Below are 19,933 nucleotides of genomic sequence, written 5' to 3'. Positions count from 1 at the left end.
CTTGACAGTCATCACTTACCAGGAAAGTACTTGGGCTCGAACAAACACAAATACACCAAATTCGTGTTAGAAATAATGTAATAGGTCTCTTATTGCACTAGTGATACTCCCGCATCTGCAGAACTCTTCAGTCGTCCGTTAGAGGCCTCTGCGTATGCCATGCTGAATTGCACACTGACCTGCCAGTACGCCAGTCGGGACCAGTAGGGACGGTGCAGTGTGCCTCTGAAGTTGCGTTTTGTGACATTATTTGTGTATTGAAGCGTCAGATGGCTCGGCAATTGGTAATCAATCCTGCTAATGTATTGTGATTGGTTGAGATAAAGTTATGAAGAACCCTTCTTCGTGAAGATGGTATTGGTGTAGAAGACGAATCATTTGCATGTTTTCTGGTATCTATTGTAGTGCAGAAATATGAGCATAAGTTAGATGCTGTTGTAACACTAACACATAATGGTGATGATAATGACGAACAACTCGTTGCAAACGGTAGCGCTACGGCAAGTGCGGGAAGAGGCGATGGAAGCAGTGACAGTGAATACCAACCGTCTCCCAAGAAGAAAGTTACAGTTGTAAGTATCATCACGGCATTTGATGACAACACAATGGAGAACATGTACGATGATTATTACGTAAGAGGTTTTGACACATACGACAAGCTTCTGAAAAGATACCCTAAACTGAAGTCCAAAAGCAAGATTAAAAACATACTGGATTATTACGTGGCAAAGAAAAGAGAACGAAATACATTTTTCAAAGGAAATTGTACACTGCTGTTCAAGACCATCAAGGAGTGTGTAATGGCAAAATTCGATGAAGCACGAGAATTCAGTTCCGCCGTTCATTATTGGCATTTGCAACATTGGGCATTGGACATAGCCAGAAATCTCGGGTGTACAAACTTTACAGCTTCACTAAGATTTATTACTAATGTGAAAAAGGAGTTTAGGATAACATCACGCCATATCACTATGCTCCAAGCACGAAAAGATCAGGATGACGAAGAAGAGCTGATTGAAAGAGCTCAAACGTTTGTTGCTGACGTCAATGAGCATATCACGAGAGAAAACATCGATATTAGTTCTGTATGGAACTGTGATCAGTCAGTTCAACTATGAACTTTCTTGTGAAAGAACACTATCCATGAAAGGGGAGAGAAACACTGTCGCGATGTTGCAATCAGTTAACTGTGCAACACACAGTTACACGATCGATGTTGCTATATCAATGGACGGACTATTGGCAGACAAACTCTATATTTGCTTACAAGAATCCAGTGGAAAGTTTGGACCCCGCGTGTCAAGGGAAATAGAAACACGGTGCCCTCCAAATGTCGTCGTCGATGCAAGTGTGAGTGGGAAGATGACGAAACAACATCTGAAGACGTTCTTTCTGTCAGTTTTGAATCCACATTTGTCGAGAAAGTCTTTAGTACTTTGTGACTCCTGGTCTGGACATAAGGATGAACGAGTACTACTGGAAGCATCTGGCGGAAAACATTTAGATTTGAAAATCATTCCGCTTAAAACTACAAAAATGCACAACCTCTGAATGTGTATTTCTTCAGGCAGTATAAAATATATGCCAAGAGAATAACAGACTTAATTAAACTATGTTACAGTAATATGCAGCCGAAATTGCATGACAGGATTCTTTATCATGAATATGCATTCTGTCATTTACAATCAGTTATCTGCGAGAGTATACAGACCAATGCTTCGTTACGCTTGGCAGAACACTGGCTACGGTGTTCGTGAACACGTGAACAACTTCAAAAGTGTCGTTGATGTGGCGTTCAATACTGATATTATAGAATGTACAAATACGCCATGCAATCAACTTGCATTTCTTCACTGTGCGTTTTGCAGTCATTCGTATTACTCGGAGCATTTTATTGACATTCCGCATTTACATTTATAGTTAAGATTGCTGCATTGCGTATGGCATCTACAATTACATCTACAGTGATATCTAGAGCATGACTGCAGAGTTTTGCAGAAAAACGACACTCACCAGCACATTCAGAGGTACATAATGGTCCTGTAAACAACATTCATACAGATCTGTTTGTTCGAGCCCAAGTACTTTACTGGTTAGTCAAAATTAGCTAATTACATGTTTAAATAAACATTGCATTACAGCCTACTATGGACCATGTTTATATTTATTACAACTGCTTTGATTGAATAAGACAAATAAAGTGTAAATCCATCTGCCCAGTCAATTTCAGTTCAGTACTAAAGATTGAAACAAACCTGAGATAGTGTGCCAGTGTTAAAATGTGCTTGAAACCCAAAACCTAGTTGAATCAGTTGGTACAAGAGATAATGTTACAAAAGCTGAAGATGGATCAGCTTTGCAAGTTGTGAATAGTAAGTTTTCATTGAACTTATTATCAGAAATATTCCAGCACAATAAAAAGACATTTTCATGAAACGTAAACTTGTGATTTTTCAATACTATTCCTTTAAAATGTGAATCATTTTTAAGAAAGTTTCAGACTGCCCATCCATTTGCTCCTGATTGCATTTCAGATTTGCTAAGTCTGTATAACGTGTAGGAAATGCTTAGCTGAAGTACCAATCACAGTGTCTACACTTTTTTCCTTGAAACTGAAAGTAAACCCAACTTGTTTCCCTTAAAAAAATTAGCTTCAATATTGGTTTCCAAACCAGAAAGTTTGTTAAAGAAATCAAAGTACATCATTCTCATATCCAGAAGTTTGGATTGCAATGCGAAGCATACTACTCAAAGTAACTGAAAAGTCACTAGAAAAATGCCATTTAAATTACGAAACTGTTAAAGATGTATCATCATTTGAGCCTAATATAATATTAAACCAACCACAGCAAGGAAAACAGATTGAACATATTACTAGAATTATTTTTCTCTGGTAATAGATTGGGGTAATGCAGGAGTAGGTTACCTAATGAATAAAAAAATAGGAGTGCAGGTAAGCTACTACAAACAGCATAGTGAACGCATTATTGTGGCCAAGATAGACACAAAGCCCATGCCTACTACAGTAGCACAAGTTTATATGCCAACTAGCTCTGCAGATGATGAAGAAATTGATGAAATATACGATGAGATAAAAGAAATTATTCAAGTCGTGAAGGGAGGCAAAAATTTAATAGTCATGGGTGACTGGAATTCGGTAGTAGGAAACGGGAGAGAAGGAAACTTAGTAGGTGAATATGGATTGGGGGAGAGAAATGAAAGAGGAAGCCGCCTGGTAGAATTTTGCACAGAGCATAACTTAATCATAGCTAACACTTGGTTCAAGAATCATAAAAGAAGGTTGTATACATGGAAGAAGCCTGGAGATACTGACAGGTTTCAGATAGATTATATAATGGTAAGGCAGAGATTTATGAAGCAGGTTTTAAATTGTTAAACATTTCCAGGGGCAGATGTGGACTCTGACCACAATCTATTGGTTATGAACTATAGATTAAAACTGAAGGAAATGCAAAAAGGTGGGAATTTAAGGAGATTGGACCTGGATAAACTGGCGGAACCAGAGGTTGTAGAGTGTTTCAGGGAGAGCATAAAGGAACAATTTACAGGAATGGGGGAAAGAAATACAGTAGAAGAAGAATGGTAGCTTTGAGGGATGAAGTAGTGAAGGCAGCAGACGATCAAGTAGGTAAAAAGACGAGGGCTACTAGAAATCCTTGGGTAAGAGAAGAAATATTGAATTTAATTGATGAAAGGAGAAAATATGAAAATGGAGTAAATGGAGCAGGCAAAAAGGAATACAAACATCTCAAAAATGGGATCGACAGGAAGTGCAAACTGGCCTAGCAGGGACGGCTAGAGGGCAAAGTAAGGATTTAGAGGCTTATCTCACAAGGGGTAAGATAGATACTGCTTACAGGAAATTTAAAGACACTCTTTGGAGAAGAGAGAGCCACTTTATGAATATCAAGATCTCAGATGGAAACCCAGTTCTAAGCAAAGAAGGGAAAGCAGAAAGGTGGAAGGAGTATATAGAGGGTCTATACAAGGGCGATGTACTTGAGGACAATATTATGGAAATGGAAGACGTAGTAGATGAAGATGAAATGGGAGATATGATACTGTGTGAAGAGTTTGATAGAGCACTGAAAGACCTGAGTCGAAACAAGGCCCCAGGAGTAGACATAATTCCATTAAAACTACTGACTGCGTTGGGAGAGCCAGTCCTGACTAAACTCTACCATCTGGTGAGCAAGATATGAGACAGGCGAAATACCCTCGGACTTCAAGAAGAATATAATAATTCCAATCCCAAAGAAAGCAGATGTTGACAGATGCGTAAATTACTGAACTATCAGTTTAATAAGTCACGGCTGCAAAATATAATTGCGAATTCTTTACAGACAGATGGAAAAACTAGTTGAAGCCGACCTTGGGGAAGATAAGTTTGGATTCCGTAGAAATATTGGAACACGTGAGGCAATACTGACGTTAAGTCTTACCTTAGAAGCTAGATTAAGGAAAGGCAAACCTACGTTTCTAGCATTTGTAGACTTAGAGAAAGCTTTTGACAATGTTGACTGGAATACTCTCTTTCAAATTATGAAGGTGGCAGGGGTAAAATACAGGGAGTGAAAGGCTATTTACAATTTGTACAGAAACCAGATGGCAGTAACAAGAGTTGAGGGGCATGAAAGGGAAGCAAGTGGTTGGGAAGGGAGTGAGACAGGGTTGTACCCAATCTCTGATGTTATTCAATTGAGCAAGCAGTGAAGGAAACAAAAGAAAAATTCGGAGTAGGTATTGAAATCCATGGAGAAGAAATAAAAACTTTGAGGTTCGCCGATGACATTGTAATTCTGTCAGAGACAGCAAGGGACTTGGATCAGCAGTTGAACGGAGTGGACAGTGTCTTGAAAGGAGGAAGCAAAACGTAGATAATGGAATGTAGTTGAATGAAGTCTAGTGATGCTGAGGGAATTAGATTAGGAAATGAGACACTTAAAGTAGTAAAGGAATTTTGCTATTTGGGGAGAAAAATAACTGATGATGGTCGAAGCAGAGAGGATATAAAATGTTGACTGGCAATGGCAAGGAAAGCGTTTCTGAAGAAGAGAAATTTGTTAACATCGAGTGTAGATTTAAGTGTCAGGAAGTCGTTTCTGAAAGTACTTGTATGGAGTTAGCCACGTATGGAAGTGAAACATGGACGATCAATAGTTTGGACAAGAAGAGAATAGAAGCTTTCGAAATGTGGTGCTACAGAAGAACGTTGAAGATTAGATGGGTAGATCACATAACTAATGAGGAGGTATTGAATAGGATTGGGGAGAAGAGAAGTTTGTGGCACAACTTGACTAGAAGAAGGGATCGGTTGGTGGGACATGTACTGAGGCATCAAGGGATCACCAATTTAGTACTGAAGGGCAGCGTGGAGGGTAAAACTCGTAGAGGGAGAGCAAGAGATGAATACACTAAGCGTATTCAGAATAATGTAGGTTGCAGTAGGTACTGGGAGATGAAGAAGCTTGCACAGGATAGAGTAGCATGGAGAGTTGCATCAAACCAGTCTCAGGACTGAAGACAACAACAACAACAACAACAACAACAACAGATGTGACATTGTTACTGAAAAAGCTGAAGCCTAGTAGAGTAGCATTTGCCGTGAAACACATACCACTTCAGTCTATATCTTGATCAACATAATGAAAATGATTGCTGGTCGAGCATAGAAAGGGCGATATTGTCTGTTTACATGTATAATATTCTTCTCGGGTGTGCAGCCGGATCATAATGTCATCTTGACACAATATTTCAGCGATCCATCTGGCTGCCATCTTCAGGTGAGAGTGCTGGTACACGATCTCGCCAGAACTTCCGTCGAGATTGTGTACCAGCACTCTCACCTGAAGATGGTGGCCAGATGGTCCGCTGAAAAAGCCTTCGTTGTTTACATTTGTTGCGCACACAATATGGTTGCGGCAATGTCAGCGGAGGATTTCCATTGGGGTGGTACATTCCCAGCACCGCCTGTTAAAAGGATGGTAGTAGTCTCATCACATTTCTGTGCTCTTTCTTGACTAGTTTAGGGAGGGAATGCGGTTTATGATAACTTGCTAATGGGAACAATGAGCTGTGTATCATGTTATGAATTAATCAGGATGTTTTTATTATTTATTCTGACTGTTTGACAAAATCAAATTTAACTGAGGCATAGCGTTTTGTGCTTCACTTTTTAGGAGACATTGGCGACTTGCCACAAAATTGTAATAAGAAAATGCCACTTATATTGGAAGTTTGAGTATGTGTTTAGCTTAAAAGCAACACAATGTCTAGAATATGAAGACAATTGAACTGTTTAAAAGATCTCGTCTTCCTCAATTTTCTGACAACCAGATCAGAATATCAATACTATGCACTTTCCTTGTGACAGATTTTTAATAACCTCTTACTTTAGTTATCATGTTGTCCTGATGATTTGTAACATGCAGTATTATTCTGAATTCTCTTTATGCCCTTTTATTGTCATTCTGAACCACAAAAACAAAATTTACTGAATATATCCCTTTTTCACATTTATTTTAAATTCTTTGTGGACTACATCTGTTCTATTTGGATTTCATGTAGCAATAAAATAACAAAATTTGTTTAGAGAGATTTCTATAGTATGGGATTGTCTGTTACAGTGCGGAAATAGAAACACGTTATGAAATAGCAGAAGGTGATGTGTATATTGAACCATTGGGGGAAAACACATCTGAACAAGGGTAAGTATAATTAATTCTGATCACAGGAAATCATGATTTATAACTTTAATTAGATTGTGATAAATTACTAGAGATATATAAAAGAGGAAATACGTGAAATATGTTATTTAGTGTAGACACACTTTCAGAATTGTTGCTACTACTGCGTAGCTGCTGCCACATATTAGTAACATTTCATTACTTACATAATTGTCGAAGACTTTGCTATGTATTCTTATACCTATTTTATAGTTTTATATTCTGGGCAGTGGTGTAGTGTGGGTATCTGCCACCCAGTGTGAACCCAAAATTTTCTGTCCCCCCCCCCCCCCCCCCCCCCCTTCTATTTTCACAGCTGAGCAAAAATAATAGAGAACTTTGATAATGTGTAACAGTATTTGTATTTGATTGAAGCTTATCAAAAGAAGATAGGCACGTTCTCATTTATTTTCCCTACATAATTTTTTGGGTCTCTTCTACACTTTCTGTTATGCTGAATATGTTATTTTAGCAGATTATTTACATGACCTGTTTGTGCGAGTTGTCTGTAAAAGCAAAGAAAATTTCATATATTTAAGACAGTCCTGGGAATGAAAGCATATACACTCATCGACTGAGAAGTAAGTAATTCGTAACAATTTTGAGGATGTACAGAATGGGCTTTCATAGCAGTAAATTATGATATTCTCATTTGAGTTTGGAAAGTACTTTCATGTGTATTTATTCTATAATAATTCCTTGTCAATGGGAGCTCAGCAGGCATTTCCACTGCCCATTAAATGATGGGCATTGAGTATGCGTATGGACAGGCACACTCCATATGTCAACTTAGTATTAGAGGATGAGGCAAATTTAGTGAAACCAGGATTTGTTGGGTTCATGAATATTCCCTGAGTCACAAGAGCTTACCTTGAGGTATAAACTTTTCAACTTTTTGTAACACTGTGTCAAGAGTAACGAGTGGTTATTCCTGGAAACAACACCTAGGAGGAAACTGCTAGTAGCAGGGAGGATACGGGGTGGGTTCTGAAATTTTGCGGCCTGACTACATCTTCAAGTGTTTTTTTTTTTTTACAGTCACGCTTTTTTTTACATAATCACCCATTATTTCAATACACTTTACACATCTGTGAAGTAATCTGATTCTTTATCGGCAAAATATAGTTTGGAGAAAAGATAATAGTCACCTGGAGCTAGATCTGTACCATAGGATAAATGGTCAATGTCCTGGAAGCCACTTTCCTTTACAGAAATCTTCGGAGTTGCCGCCATGTGCACTGGCGCATTGTTGTGGAGAAGATGAACACCATGTGACAACCTTCGTCTCCTCTTCAGTTTGAAGGAATCGTGTTATTTGTACGGAAGTGAATTCTCGTATTGACACTCACAGTGGTGTTTCTCTCTTTGAAATAAACTTAAGATAATTCCTCTGGAATCCCAGAAGATTGTTGCCATGACTTTTTCTGTGGGCGTTGTGACCTTAGTCTTTCTTGGTGGAGCTTCACTGGTTTACACCATTCAAGAGATTCTCTTTTGGACAGAGGATCATATAAAGAACCATAGATTCATCCCCTCTCAACAGTGGATTCCAGTACGTCTTTCTGGTTGCCACGGCAAAGTTCCAACAACTGGGTGCAGTAAATCATGAGCTGCTGCTCCTGCACTGCATGGAGAAGACTGGGCACCCATCTTGCATTGACATTTTTCATGTGCAAATCATCATGCATGACCTGAAGTTTGGTTGTTTCAGTTAACCCTAACCTTGCTGCAAGTTTCCTTGAGGTTCAACCGCCTGTCACTCAGAAGTTCACTTACAACAACAGCGATGCTTTCCTCAGTCACCACTTCAACAGGTTGACCAACACGTGGATCATCAGCAATGCTTTCTCCATCTAGACGAAACTGTTTTTACCATTCCTTAACTGTGGAGTTTAAAGGGGAAGCCTCACCATTAACACCATCCAAGCAGATTTTGATTTCAGCTGGTGCAAGCCCTTCTTTTGTCAGGAACTTAATCAGTGCAAGATACCCAATTGTATCCATTGCAGCACACATTTTACTCATACAAGTGTCGCCATTCGACTGAGGCCAGTAGCGGGCTGCAATGTGTGTGCGCATCAACTGAACTTCATGGTTGTGTTCAAGGTCAGGCTGGAAACATATGTAACTGATTTTGTTGTACCGGTAGCAGAAGAGAGGAATGAGCTGATGGGAATGTTTATACGGGGGTGGAAGCCTGTCAGTCTGTTACCATAGCACTTATTGGCTGGAACATTTAATCTGAATTGAATGACCTCCAGAGCAGAGACTTACACGACTTAATAAGAAACCCCTGCATAGTCTAGAACGTAGGTAGGTATCCCCCTGGGGTGCAGGTTTCTTGACAGCTTTGGTTTTTGAGGGTGAGTGCATGTGTATTAAATAGCACATGACTGTAATCTTATGGAGGCAGACATGTGTTAGGCTGTAGAGCTAATAGTGGGTTGAAGATGGCTTTCAATATAGAGAATGGACTCGTCTATAGCTAGGGCTAAAAGCAGTGGCGATCATCTACCGAATTAAAGTGAATCATCAAGTATTTCTAGAACTGTCTATGAAAAATAATTTAGAGGTGCATCTTGCATCACTCTTCCGTCACTCCCATGACACCTGGAGCACAGGGACAAGGGCAGCGGACATTATCGTGGACGTCACAAAAACAAGAGATGAACATCGCAATTTCATTACATTTTAGATTCAGTCCAGGTATCTTGTCAAAAAGAGAACAACAAATTCAAATAAAGCTGCATTATTGACATCAGAGTTAACAACAACATATCTATAAGTACCTAATGGCTTTGGTCTATTGTTTGTTTCTATAAAACAGAAAGGTGTTACAATCTGTTAAAGCCCCTCACACATGCTAGTGATTTTCCTTGCAGTCAGTCACTTTCCTTGACCCTACCACTCACAAGTGATTAACAGGCTGTTTCAAATTCAGTGTGCTTTGAAGTCCTGCCATGGAAAATGAACTGCTGTGTTCAGGAGTCATGACACTGCTATGATTTTATTGAAAATGCCCTGAAAATATTTCTCTTTTCATGTAAAATTTTAACCAAAGGATGAATATTAATATGATTTAACTTTGATTTCAGTGTTATGTTAGGAAGTGGGAAGAGTTTACATAGTGCAGCGAAGAATTTAAGAAGGGCTTGAACATATAAATATATCTGAATGCAACTTTATGTTCATAGCTTCAAATTTCCTGGCAAAATGTGTATTTGAGTTCTCCTTTATAGAGAGGGCATGTGATATGAGAATATAAGGCTTCAGTTTGTAAACACTAGAATGTATTCACAAATCAACTTGAAAGACGAGAATCACTCTAAACATATTGAGGATCAGCGTGAAGTCTCAAAGTTCAGGGAAATATTACTTTTGCTTGTAACAGTTGTAAAATGCATGCAAAGAAATGGAAGGCAAAAAATCTCTCATACTCTGTCACTGTTTCAAATGGATTCACAATAAAGTGTCGGTCTTAAACTGAAATTATTTTGTACACATTATTTGCAACACAAATTCTTTTAAGGTATTGGCGAATGTTAATTTTTATATCTTGGCTGATGGCCAAAATAACCAGATTTGTTAACTTTAACATAGACATTGTTGATCTTAAATAATTTTTTATCGGTTTTGACTTAGAGAAGTTTCTCTCACAACTAGCATTACTTACAGCAGCTGTAGGGAATATTCTGATCATTATAAAAGCATGTTACCTTCTTCAAGTTTGGGCTCATAAGTAAACTATAACAAACACACTAAACCGGACTCAATAGATTGTTTGTTACTCACCGCAGCTTTATCTCTTCTAGTCATCAATGCCCAATGTCATTTCAGGCCTTAGGAAGGCATACTTTTTGGCCAAATTCTGAAACTACTGGAACCTCTCACGGATTTCGACAATTACTTTATCTAATGAAGGAAACACTTTTTGCTTCAAATCGTTCTCGTTCAATAAGCCGACATCTCTACTTTGGTCACCACAAATATCACCTCCTAATTCAACTTGGAAGTTTGATAGAAACGTCAAATTCTTTGCACAAGTTTTATATGTAACTGAAAGCCTTTTCTACAGACTCCTCATTTATCTTCAAATATTGTCTGTAATGCTTTTATTTTCTCAACACACTAATGTTCATTAAGTCCCTCTGTTTAAAAATTACTTCGGGTCCCTTTCATTTCAAGCAGTATTGGTTCCCAGAGACCCAAGATACAAACTTTGTTTTTAATGTTATCCAGTCATGTTTGCTCCGCTACCTATTGTGCTGCAACAAATCTTTTGAGACCTCTTGAAACACTTGCCTATAACAGCAAACAGAAACTGCCATCCCTGAGTTTACATGAGAAGGAAAGCATAACAGTGTTCCATTGTGCCCAAGAAAGTCAATGAATTCATCTCTACCAACAAATTCGGCCTCGAGCAACAAATTTGCCTTACTATTAAAGTATTTTATCTGTTGCTGCACACCTGCGACTCTTCCAACCATGTTGGCAGCGTTATTGAAAGCTTGTCCTCTTCAGTTCATAAAGTGAAGTCCATCACCATTGGGCTACTTAGTATTATCTCACAAATACCTTTGGCTGTTTTGTTTTTCATTTCATTGAAATCTGTAAAAGATTCCACTACTTGTGCATCCCAATTCCCAATCAAAACACATCGTAGTATAGTAATACTTCGCTTATTTGATCTTTATGGGAAATCTTGGTCTACTGTCAAATATCACAGAATAACATTTGCCTTTTGAACCTTCTAACGCTTTGGACAATGATGTAAGTGTGAAGTAGATATACTAACTTCCACTCCTTTTATGAGATGACTTGTCTGCAGCCGATCTTCTTCCCTGGCTTCTGGAATCTCTTTAAACTTCTTCTACGGAGAATGATGCTAGGTACAGGAATATTTAAAATTCTCCCTCTACTTGTGAAATAAGTAGATACTCGAAGGTTACTTTCCATCAACTAACGATGTATTAAAACTTCATACTGAACAAACTTCTCCCTTCTCACATAAACATCCTGTAAGTCACTCATATCACCTCATGTCAGAAACACATCTAATTATATCCACAAGAGAGTTGGCTTAATACCATAACTCTATATCACAGGATTCATGAAATAAGTCTTGCCTCTAGCAAGCCTGGAATAAGGGTTTTAAAAAAACTTTTCTTTTTTCACTAACAATAGCCACTGACCTATTATCAAAGAGTTACATAAATACTCCTTGGTCCTCTCATATGCTCTCACTAAACATCCATGGACTGCCCGACAGGTTCTTGTTGGTGCATTTAGACTGCCGCGTCTACATTCTTCCTGTGACTGAATTTAAACGTACACACACAGACGTGACTCGCAGTAGGTAGGATTCTGCTCTCTGACTCACATCGCAAATATCGTGTGTTCAAGATGGTAGAAAGCTGAGTGGTTTGAGAATTTGCAGAAATTCTCAGAACACTACATAACCTTTCCCTCAGATTGAACACGCAATATTTTATACGTAATCGTTACGTAAATAATATCATGTATAATAACAATTTCATATTTTAACAGTATACATTTCTTTTCTTTCAATAACCTTGAATAACCATATGCTTACTACTTCACTATTCACTCTCATCCTACTTTAATATTAAGCCATGAGTGTTCACTGGAGGTTTTAGTCAGCTCTTCACTAGTATTTAGGAATTTTTGAGGACTCCTCCTTTATGATGTTGTTGTTGTTGTTGTTGTTGTTGATGTCTTCAGCCCAGAGACTGGTTTGATGCAGCTCTCCATGCTACTCTACCCTGTGCAAGCTTCATCATCTCCCAGTACCTACTGCAACCTACATCCTTCTGAATATGCTTAGTGTATTCATCTCTTGCTCGCCCTCAACGATTTTTACTTGCCGCTCTGCCTTCCAATACTAAATTGGTGATCCCCTGATGCCTCAGAATATGTCCTACCGACCGATCCCTTCTTCTAGTCAAGTTGTGCCACAGATTTCTCTTCTCCCCAATTCTATTCAATACATCCTCATTAGTTATGTGATCTACCCATCTAATCTTCTGCATCCTTCTGTAGCACCACATTTCGAAAGCTCCATATATGGCTACACTCCATAGAAATACTTTCAGAAATGACTTCCTGACACTTAAATGTATACTCAATGTTAACAAATTTCTCTTCTTCAGAAACGCTTTCCTTGCAATTGCCAGTCTACATTTTATATCCTCTCTACTTCGACCATCATCAGTTATTTTGCTCCCCAAATAGCAAAACTCCTTTACCACTTCAAGTGTCTCATTTCCTTATCTAATTCACTCTGCATCACCGAATTTAATTCGACTACATTCCATTATCCTTGTTTTGCTTTTGTTGTTGTTCATCTTATATCCTCCTTTCAAGACACTATCCACTCCGTTCAGCCGCCGCTCTTCCACGTCCTTTGCTGTGTCTCAACAGAAATACAATGTCATCAGCGAACCTCAAAGTTTTAATTTGTTCTCCATGGATTTTAATTCCTACTCCAAATTTTTCTTTTGTTTCCTTTACTGCTTGCTCAATGTACAGATTGAATAACAATCGGGGATAGGCTGCAACCCTGTCTCACTCCCTTCCCAACCACTGCTTCCCTTTCATGCCCCTCGACTCTTGTTACTGCCATCTGGTGTCTGTACAAATTATAAATAACCTTTCGCTCCCTGTATTTTACCCCTGCCAACATCAGAATTTGAAAGATAGTCTTCCATTCAACATTGTCAAAAGCTTTCTCTAAGTCTACAGATGCTAGAAACGTAGGTTTTGCCTTTCCTTAATCTATTTTCTAAGATATGTTGTAGGATCAGTATTGCCTCACGTGTCCCAACATTTCTACAGAATCCAAACTGATCTTCACCGAGGTCGGCTTCTACCAGTTTTTCCATTCGTCTGTAAAGAATTCGTGTTAGTATTTTGCAACCATGGCTTATTAAACTGATAGTTTGGTAATTTTCACATCTGTCAACACCTGCTTTCTTTGGGATTGGAATTATTATAGTCTTGCTCACCAGATGGTAGAGTTTTGTCAGGACTGGCTCTCCCAAGGCTATCAGTAGTTCTCATGGAATGTTGTCTACTCCCGGGGCCTTGTTTCGAATTAGGTCTCTCAGTGTTCTGTCAAACTCTTCACACAGTATCATGTCTCCCATTTCATCTTCATCTACATCCTCTTCCATTTCCATAGTATTATCTTCAAGTACATTACCCTTGTTTAGACCCGCTATATATTTGTTCCACCTTTCTGCTTTCCCTTCTGTGCTTAGAACTGGGTTTCCATCCGAGTTGTTGATATTCATACAAGTGGTTCCGTTTTCTCCAAATGTCTCTTTAATTTTCCTGTAGGCAGTATCTATCTTACCCCTAGTGAGATAACCCTCTACGTCCTTACATTTGTCCTCTAGGCATACCTGCTTAGCCGTTTTGCACTTCCTGTCGATATCATTTTTGAGACATTTGTATTCCTTTTTGCCTGCTTCATTTACTGCATTTTTATATTTTCTCCTTTCATCAATTAAATTCAATATTTCTTCTGTTACCCAAGGATTTCTACTAGCCCTCGTCTTTTTACCTACTTGATCCTCTGCAGCCTTCACTATTTCATCCCTCAAAGCTACCCATTCTTCTTCTACTGTATTTCTTTCCCCCATTCTTGTCAATTGTTCCCTAATGCTCTCCCTGAAACTCTCTACAATATCTGGTTCTGTCAGTTTATCCAGGTCTCATCTCCTTACATTCCCACCTTTTTTCAGTTTCTTCAGTTTTAATCTACAGTTCATAACCAATAGATTGTGGTCAGAGTCCACATCTGCCCCTGGAAATGTCTTACAATTTAAAACCTGATTCCTAAATCTCTGTTTTACCATTATATAATCTATCTGAAACCTTCCAGTATCTCCAGGATTCTTCCATGTACACAACCTTCTTTCATGATTCTTGAACCAAGTGTTAGCTGTGATTAACTTGTGCTCTGTACAAAATGCTACCAGACGGTTTTTCTCTTTCATTCCTTACCCCATTCCATATTAACCTACTACATTTCCTTCTCTTCATTTTCCCACTATCGAATTCCAGTCACCTATGACTATTAAATTTTCGTCTGCCTTCACTATCTGGATAATTTCTTTTATCTCATGATACATTTCATCTATCTCTTCGTCATCTGCGGAGCTAGACGGCATATAAACTTGTACTACTGCGGTAGGCATGGGCTTCGCATCTATCTTGGCCACAATAATGCGTTCACTATGCTGTTTGTAGTGGCTTACCTGCATTACTATTTTTAATTCATTATTAAACCTACTCCTGCATTACCCCTATTTGATTTTGTATTTATAACGCTGTATTCACCTGACCAGAAGTCTTGTTCCTCTTGCCATCGAACATGACTAATTCCCACTATATCTATCTTAACCTGTTAATTTCCCTTTTCAAATTTTCTAACCTAACTGCCTGATTAAGTGATCTGACATTCCATGCTCCAACCTGTAGAATGCCACTTTTCTTTCTCCTGATAACAACGTCCTCCTGAGTAGTCCCCGCATGGAGATCCAAATGGGGGACTATTTTACCTCCAGAATATTTTACCCAAGAGGACGACATCATCATTTAACCATACAGTAAAGCTGCATGCTCTCGGGAAAAATTATGGTTGTAGTTTCCCCTTGCTTTCAGACGTTTGCAGGACCAGCACAGCAAGTCCTTTTTGGTTAGTGTTAGAAGGCCAGATCAGTCAATCATCCAGACTGTTGCCACTGCAACTAGTGAAAAGGCTGCTGCCCCTCTTCAGGAACCACAAGTTTGTCTGGCCTCTCAACAGATACCCCTCCATTGTGGTTGCACCTACGTTACGGCTACCTGTATCGATAGTAAATTCCAGATGTTCATGACTCATGAGTAACCTATTTTCTGTTCTCATCTTTTGTACTACCTTTCCTTAGTAGGTACTATTCTTTCTATTTTTTTGTAGCTTGGAGGAACTCTGGGCAAAAAACATGTTCTTTTGACACTAATTTATTTCTACAAAACTTATAATGGTAGTTGTTCATAGAATTTATACTTTCCAGAATAATTTCTATAAAATTTGTGGCTTTTGTCAAGATGCTGTCCCATTCTCCTAGGTTCAGCATCTTTACCTTGTTTGTGGGTTGACCTCATGAGAGCACTTCCTCTTTTCATTCTGGTAGGTACGTCCCTTATAAGTAGAGGCACCTGTTTTTTGTAAAGCGCGAAATCGTGAAATTTTCACGAAATTTTACCCATTTTGCTGAAAACGCGAAACTATTTACTTTTAAGCCAAATCGCAAAATAATTGACGAAACTTTGCAAAATCTCATCATTTGAACTTAACTGCGGAAATTCTATTGGAGTTATGGTAATACAATCCGGATATCGATTGTACACCATTTCACTATGTATAATATATCAAGTATTCCAAAGATATTCTACAATGTTCTGGCGGTGTATTCAGTATTGCCTGTTGGAAATCGTTGTGGATCGCCTTTGCATTGAGTGTGGTATTTTGTGTTTTGTTTTCGTGCTACAGATGATTAATATGGTAGTGACAGTCTTCGACCGAGAAAAGGAATTTTTGTCAGAAGGATTTTATGTTTTCGACAAAAGTAGGAAGATACTTTTGTGCAAATACTACAATGTGCATATTGAGTGGCGGAGGAACGACACGTGCCTGAAACACATTAATAACAGTTCTTCCCATAAGAAGAACAAGGAGAAGGCGCTAACAACTAGTGGTATAAAAAGACAAGCTACACTCACGGAAGTCACTGCAGCGGCAAAACGAGCGAAAAATGATAAAGAAGAATTCGTTTTATCGACTACTCGAGCTTTCATTGAGGCTAACATTCCGATGGAAAAAGTTGATCATCCGAAGCTGAGAGAATGGATCAACAAATACATACCAGTAACAGTTTGTCCATTTTATTTGGACTGTTGCGCTCCATGGCCGTGGATAATGATATTTCACTATAAAAATACAGCAACCAGCCACTTTTTAATGCGTTTTATTTATGCCAATATGCATTTCGGGTTTGCTCCATCTTCAGCTGGCAAATTACATGTATCTTCAGTTCCTACAGTGGTACAATCTCGACAGCAGTTTGGATGCTGCAGCTGACATTCTCCACTACTTGTTTTTTCTTGGCTATTCTTCTTTTTTGCAACAACACACACTTTTTGTCATGTATTTTACACAGGCACACTGCGTTTTTTTTTTTTTTTTTTTGGACCCCGGGCCATGTTGGGATTCCTGGCAATGAACTTGCCAATCGACTGGCTAAATTAGCTACTACCAGGCCACCTCTTGTTATTGGCATTCCGGAAATAGATCTTCTTTCGGCATTAGGTCGACAGGTTTTGGGCCTTTGGGATGCAGAATGGTGCACTCTTTCTTCGCCAAACGAGCTCAGGGTGATTAAGAATTCTGCAACTCCGTGGCGGTACACCTTACAGGCCTCTTGTAAGGCCTGTGTCGTCCTATGCCGGCTCCGCATCAGCTGTACTTGGCTGATTCACGGTTACCTCCTCCGTCGTGAGGACCCCCCTCTCTGTCGTTGTGGACCGATGTTGACTGTGGCTCACATCTTATCGGGCTGTCCCAACTTAGCCGCCCTGTGACAGACTTTAGCTTTCCAGGCTCACTACCCCTGGTGTTGGCTGACACTGCCTCAGTGGCGGATCTCGTTTCACGTTTTATTCATGATGGGCATTTTATTGCTTTATTTAAGGGAGGGCTTTCCACCTTATCGGTGAGTGGAGGAGATGGCAGGCCCTCTTGCTCTCACCCTTTGCCCCGATTGGATTGGCTTTAGCTTGGCTTGGTGGTTCACCCCAGCCCTCTGCCTTCCCACTCCTTTCCTTCTGGGGGCTGTTATATCTTGAGCATCTCTCTTGTCTCCTGTGCTTCTTCCTTCACGCCACTGTCATTAGTCACTTTCCTTCCCTCACCTCTTCTTCTTCCCTTTTTCCTTCCTTCCCTGTCAATAGTTTATCATTTTATGGACCTTGTAGTTCCCTCTTCTAATATGGGACTTTATTGGTTTTAGTTACTTCAAGGTTGGAGGGACTGATAATCGCATAGTTTGGTTCCTTCTCCAACCAACCAACCAATATGGGTTCAGCGATTGCTCACGCTTGACCAAAATTGGAATCTTGTGAAGTGTTGCAAGGATGTTTTGCAGCTGTTCAGGAAGAATCTACAAGACTTTTAAGCGTCGTTTCATTGCTGTGGATGAAACATGGATACATTACTGTACTCCTGAGACCAAACAACAATCTAAACAATGGGTTACCAAGGGAGAATCTGCACCAAAAAAGGCGAAGACCATTCCTTTGACCGGAAAGGTTATGGCAACTGTCTTTTGGGATTTGCAAGGGATAATCCTCATAGACTATCTGGAAAAGAGTAAAACTATTACAGGTGCATAGTATTCATCATTATTGGACCATTTGAAAACCGAACTGCAAGAAAAACGCCGACAATTGGACTGAAAAAAAGTCCTTCTCCATCGCAACACTGCACCAGTACACACCTCAGCAGTTATGGTCGCAGAATTATTGGAAATAGGATTCCAACTCATTTCACATCCCCCCTATTCTCCAGACTTGGCTCCCTCGGACTACTATCTGTTTCCCAATTTGAAGAAATGGCTGGCGGGACAAAGATTTTATTCAAATGAGGAGGTGATTGCAGCAACTAATTGCTATTTTGCAGACTTGGAGAATTCCTATTATTTGGAAGGGATCAACAAATTAGAACAGCGTTGGGCGAAGTGTATAAGTCTAAAAGGAGACTATGTCAAAAAATAAAAAAGGTTTACCCCAAACACGTAAGTAGTTTTTATTTTTGCATGGACTTTTCAAATGCCCCTCATATGCGCCCTCAGGTAGTCAATATAATGACAGAGTGGTAATATTATTGAATTGCGAGGCTCCCATTTGAGGAATTGTGGGAAACCACGGTACTGTGTTGACAGCTGATTTTAAGTGACTGAACTTCTAATATAAGCATAACCTCACAATATGTATTGTATCCAAGTTGACAGCAGTCAACAACTTGTGGCAGAACTGTTCATTATGCTTGCTTTGTTAACAGCGACCAAAGCTAACCTCTGCAAGCAAAATCAAAAGAGAAATCAGTGCCAACAGCAAACTATGGAACTCTCTTCACACTGTCTTCAGGAGCTGACACGTTACATGTTACAGGCCACATAGGCATGGCACATCAGTCGTCACTTTATATGCATCACAGCATTCATCCAGTCCATTTCATTAACGTTTTCCAGACCCTGAATAGTCAATAACATAGGTTGGAAACTGTGGCTTGTGAAGTGACACGAGTTCTAATAATTCTGCTTTATTCAGTGAGTCATCCACAGTAACTCTTGTGTTGTCATAACCACTGAATAATGTCTCCCGTTCAAGAAAACAGGGGTGGAGACTTATCCTAACTGAATGGTGTGTGGCATTGTCAATAATAATAACTGATGGATTTTCTAAACTTGGTAACGTCTGTTAGAAGCAATTTAAAAATGTTTCATAACTGCTGTTTTTGTGGCTCTGAAAAGTATTTGACAGCCGGGAATAAGATGTGGTAGGTACCAGCATGGAAAACAATAGTTCTACCACTTTTTCCTGTGGGAAGTGCCATACCTTCTCCTTTGTTGTCACTCCTACCTTTTGTAACAGTATGATCTACATTCACCTATGTTTCATCAATCCAAATAATGTCCTAGAAGTTAATATCTTTCATTTCATGCAAAAATCTACATCTCGTTCCATCAACATTTTATGGCCTGAAATATTCTTGTTGAAGTGTCAACTATCAGGTAATTTAAAATGGACTAAAACAGGCATTTCTGCTTGAATATGTAGTGTCAAGACTAATTATGGAGATGTCCACTTCCTATTCAGTCTGTACAAATGAGGATCAACTTCTTTGCACGTGTTTTTCTTCTCCTCATTCACTACCATTATTGTTGAGTCACATTCCGCATGTGCTGTTTGAATATAAATTGTGCACAATAAGAGCGATAGATATTCTAACGTTTTCCTGATGACCGGAGACTGTGTGGTGCTGGGGTGCGACTCTCACACGTCTCTCATGGGTGATTTACATATTGTGTGCAGCCAATATTCTTCTGAGGACAGATGGCTGC

General features: G+C 39.2%; 1 protein-coding gene across 2 annotated transcripts in view; it reads left to right on the top strand.

Moving 5' to 3' along the window:
- Nucleotides 1-19,933, top strand: part of LOC124612473 (zinc finger protein 665-like) — a 163,271-nt gene that overhangs the window by 43,466 nt on the left and 99,872 nt on the right. For both annotated transcript variants that reach the window (XM_047140705.1, XM_047140704.1), the window contains exon 4: nucleotides 6,648-6,728. In XM_047140705.1, the coding sequence (XP_046996661.1) occupies nucleotides 6,648-6,728 (81 nt within the window). The remainder of the gene's footprint in view (nucleotides 1-6,647; nucleotides 6,729-19,933) is intronic.

Source organism: Schistocerca americana, chromosome 4, assembly GCF_021461395.2.
Source record: "Schistocerca americana isolate TAMUIC-IGC-003095 chromosome 4, iqSchAmer2.1, whole genome shotgun sequence".
Taxonomy (NCBI): Eukaryota; Metazoa; Arthropoda; class Insecta; order Orthoptera; family Acrididae; genus Schistocerca; species Schistocerca americana.
The sequence above is the reverse complement of the archived record's forward strand: the minus strand, read 5'-3'. Positions and strand labels throughout refer to the sequence as shown.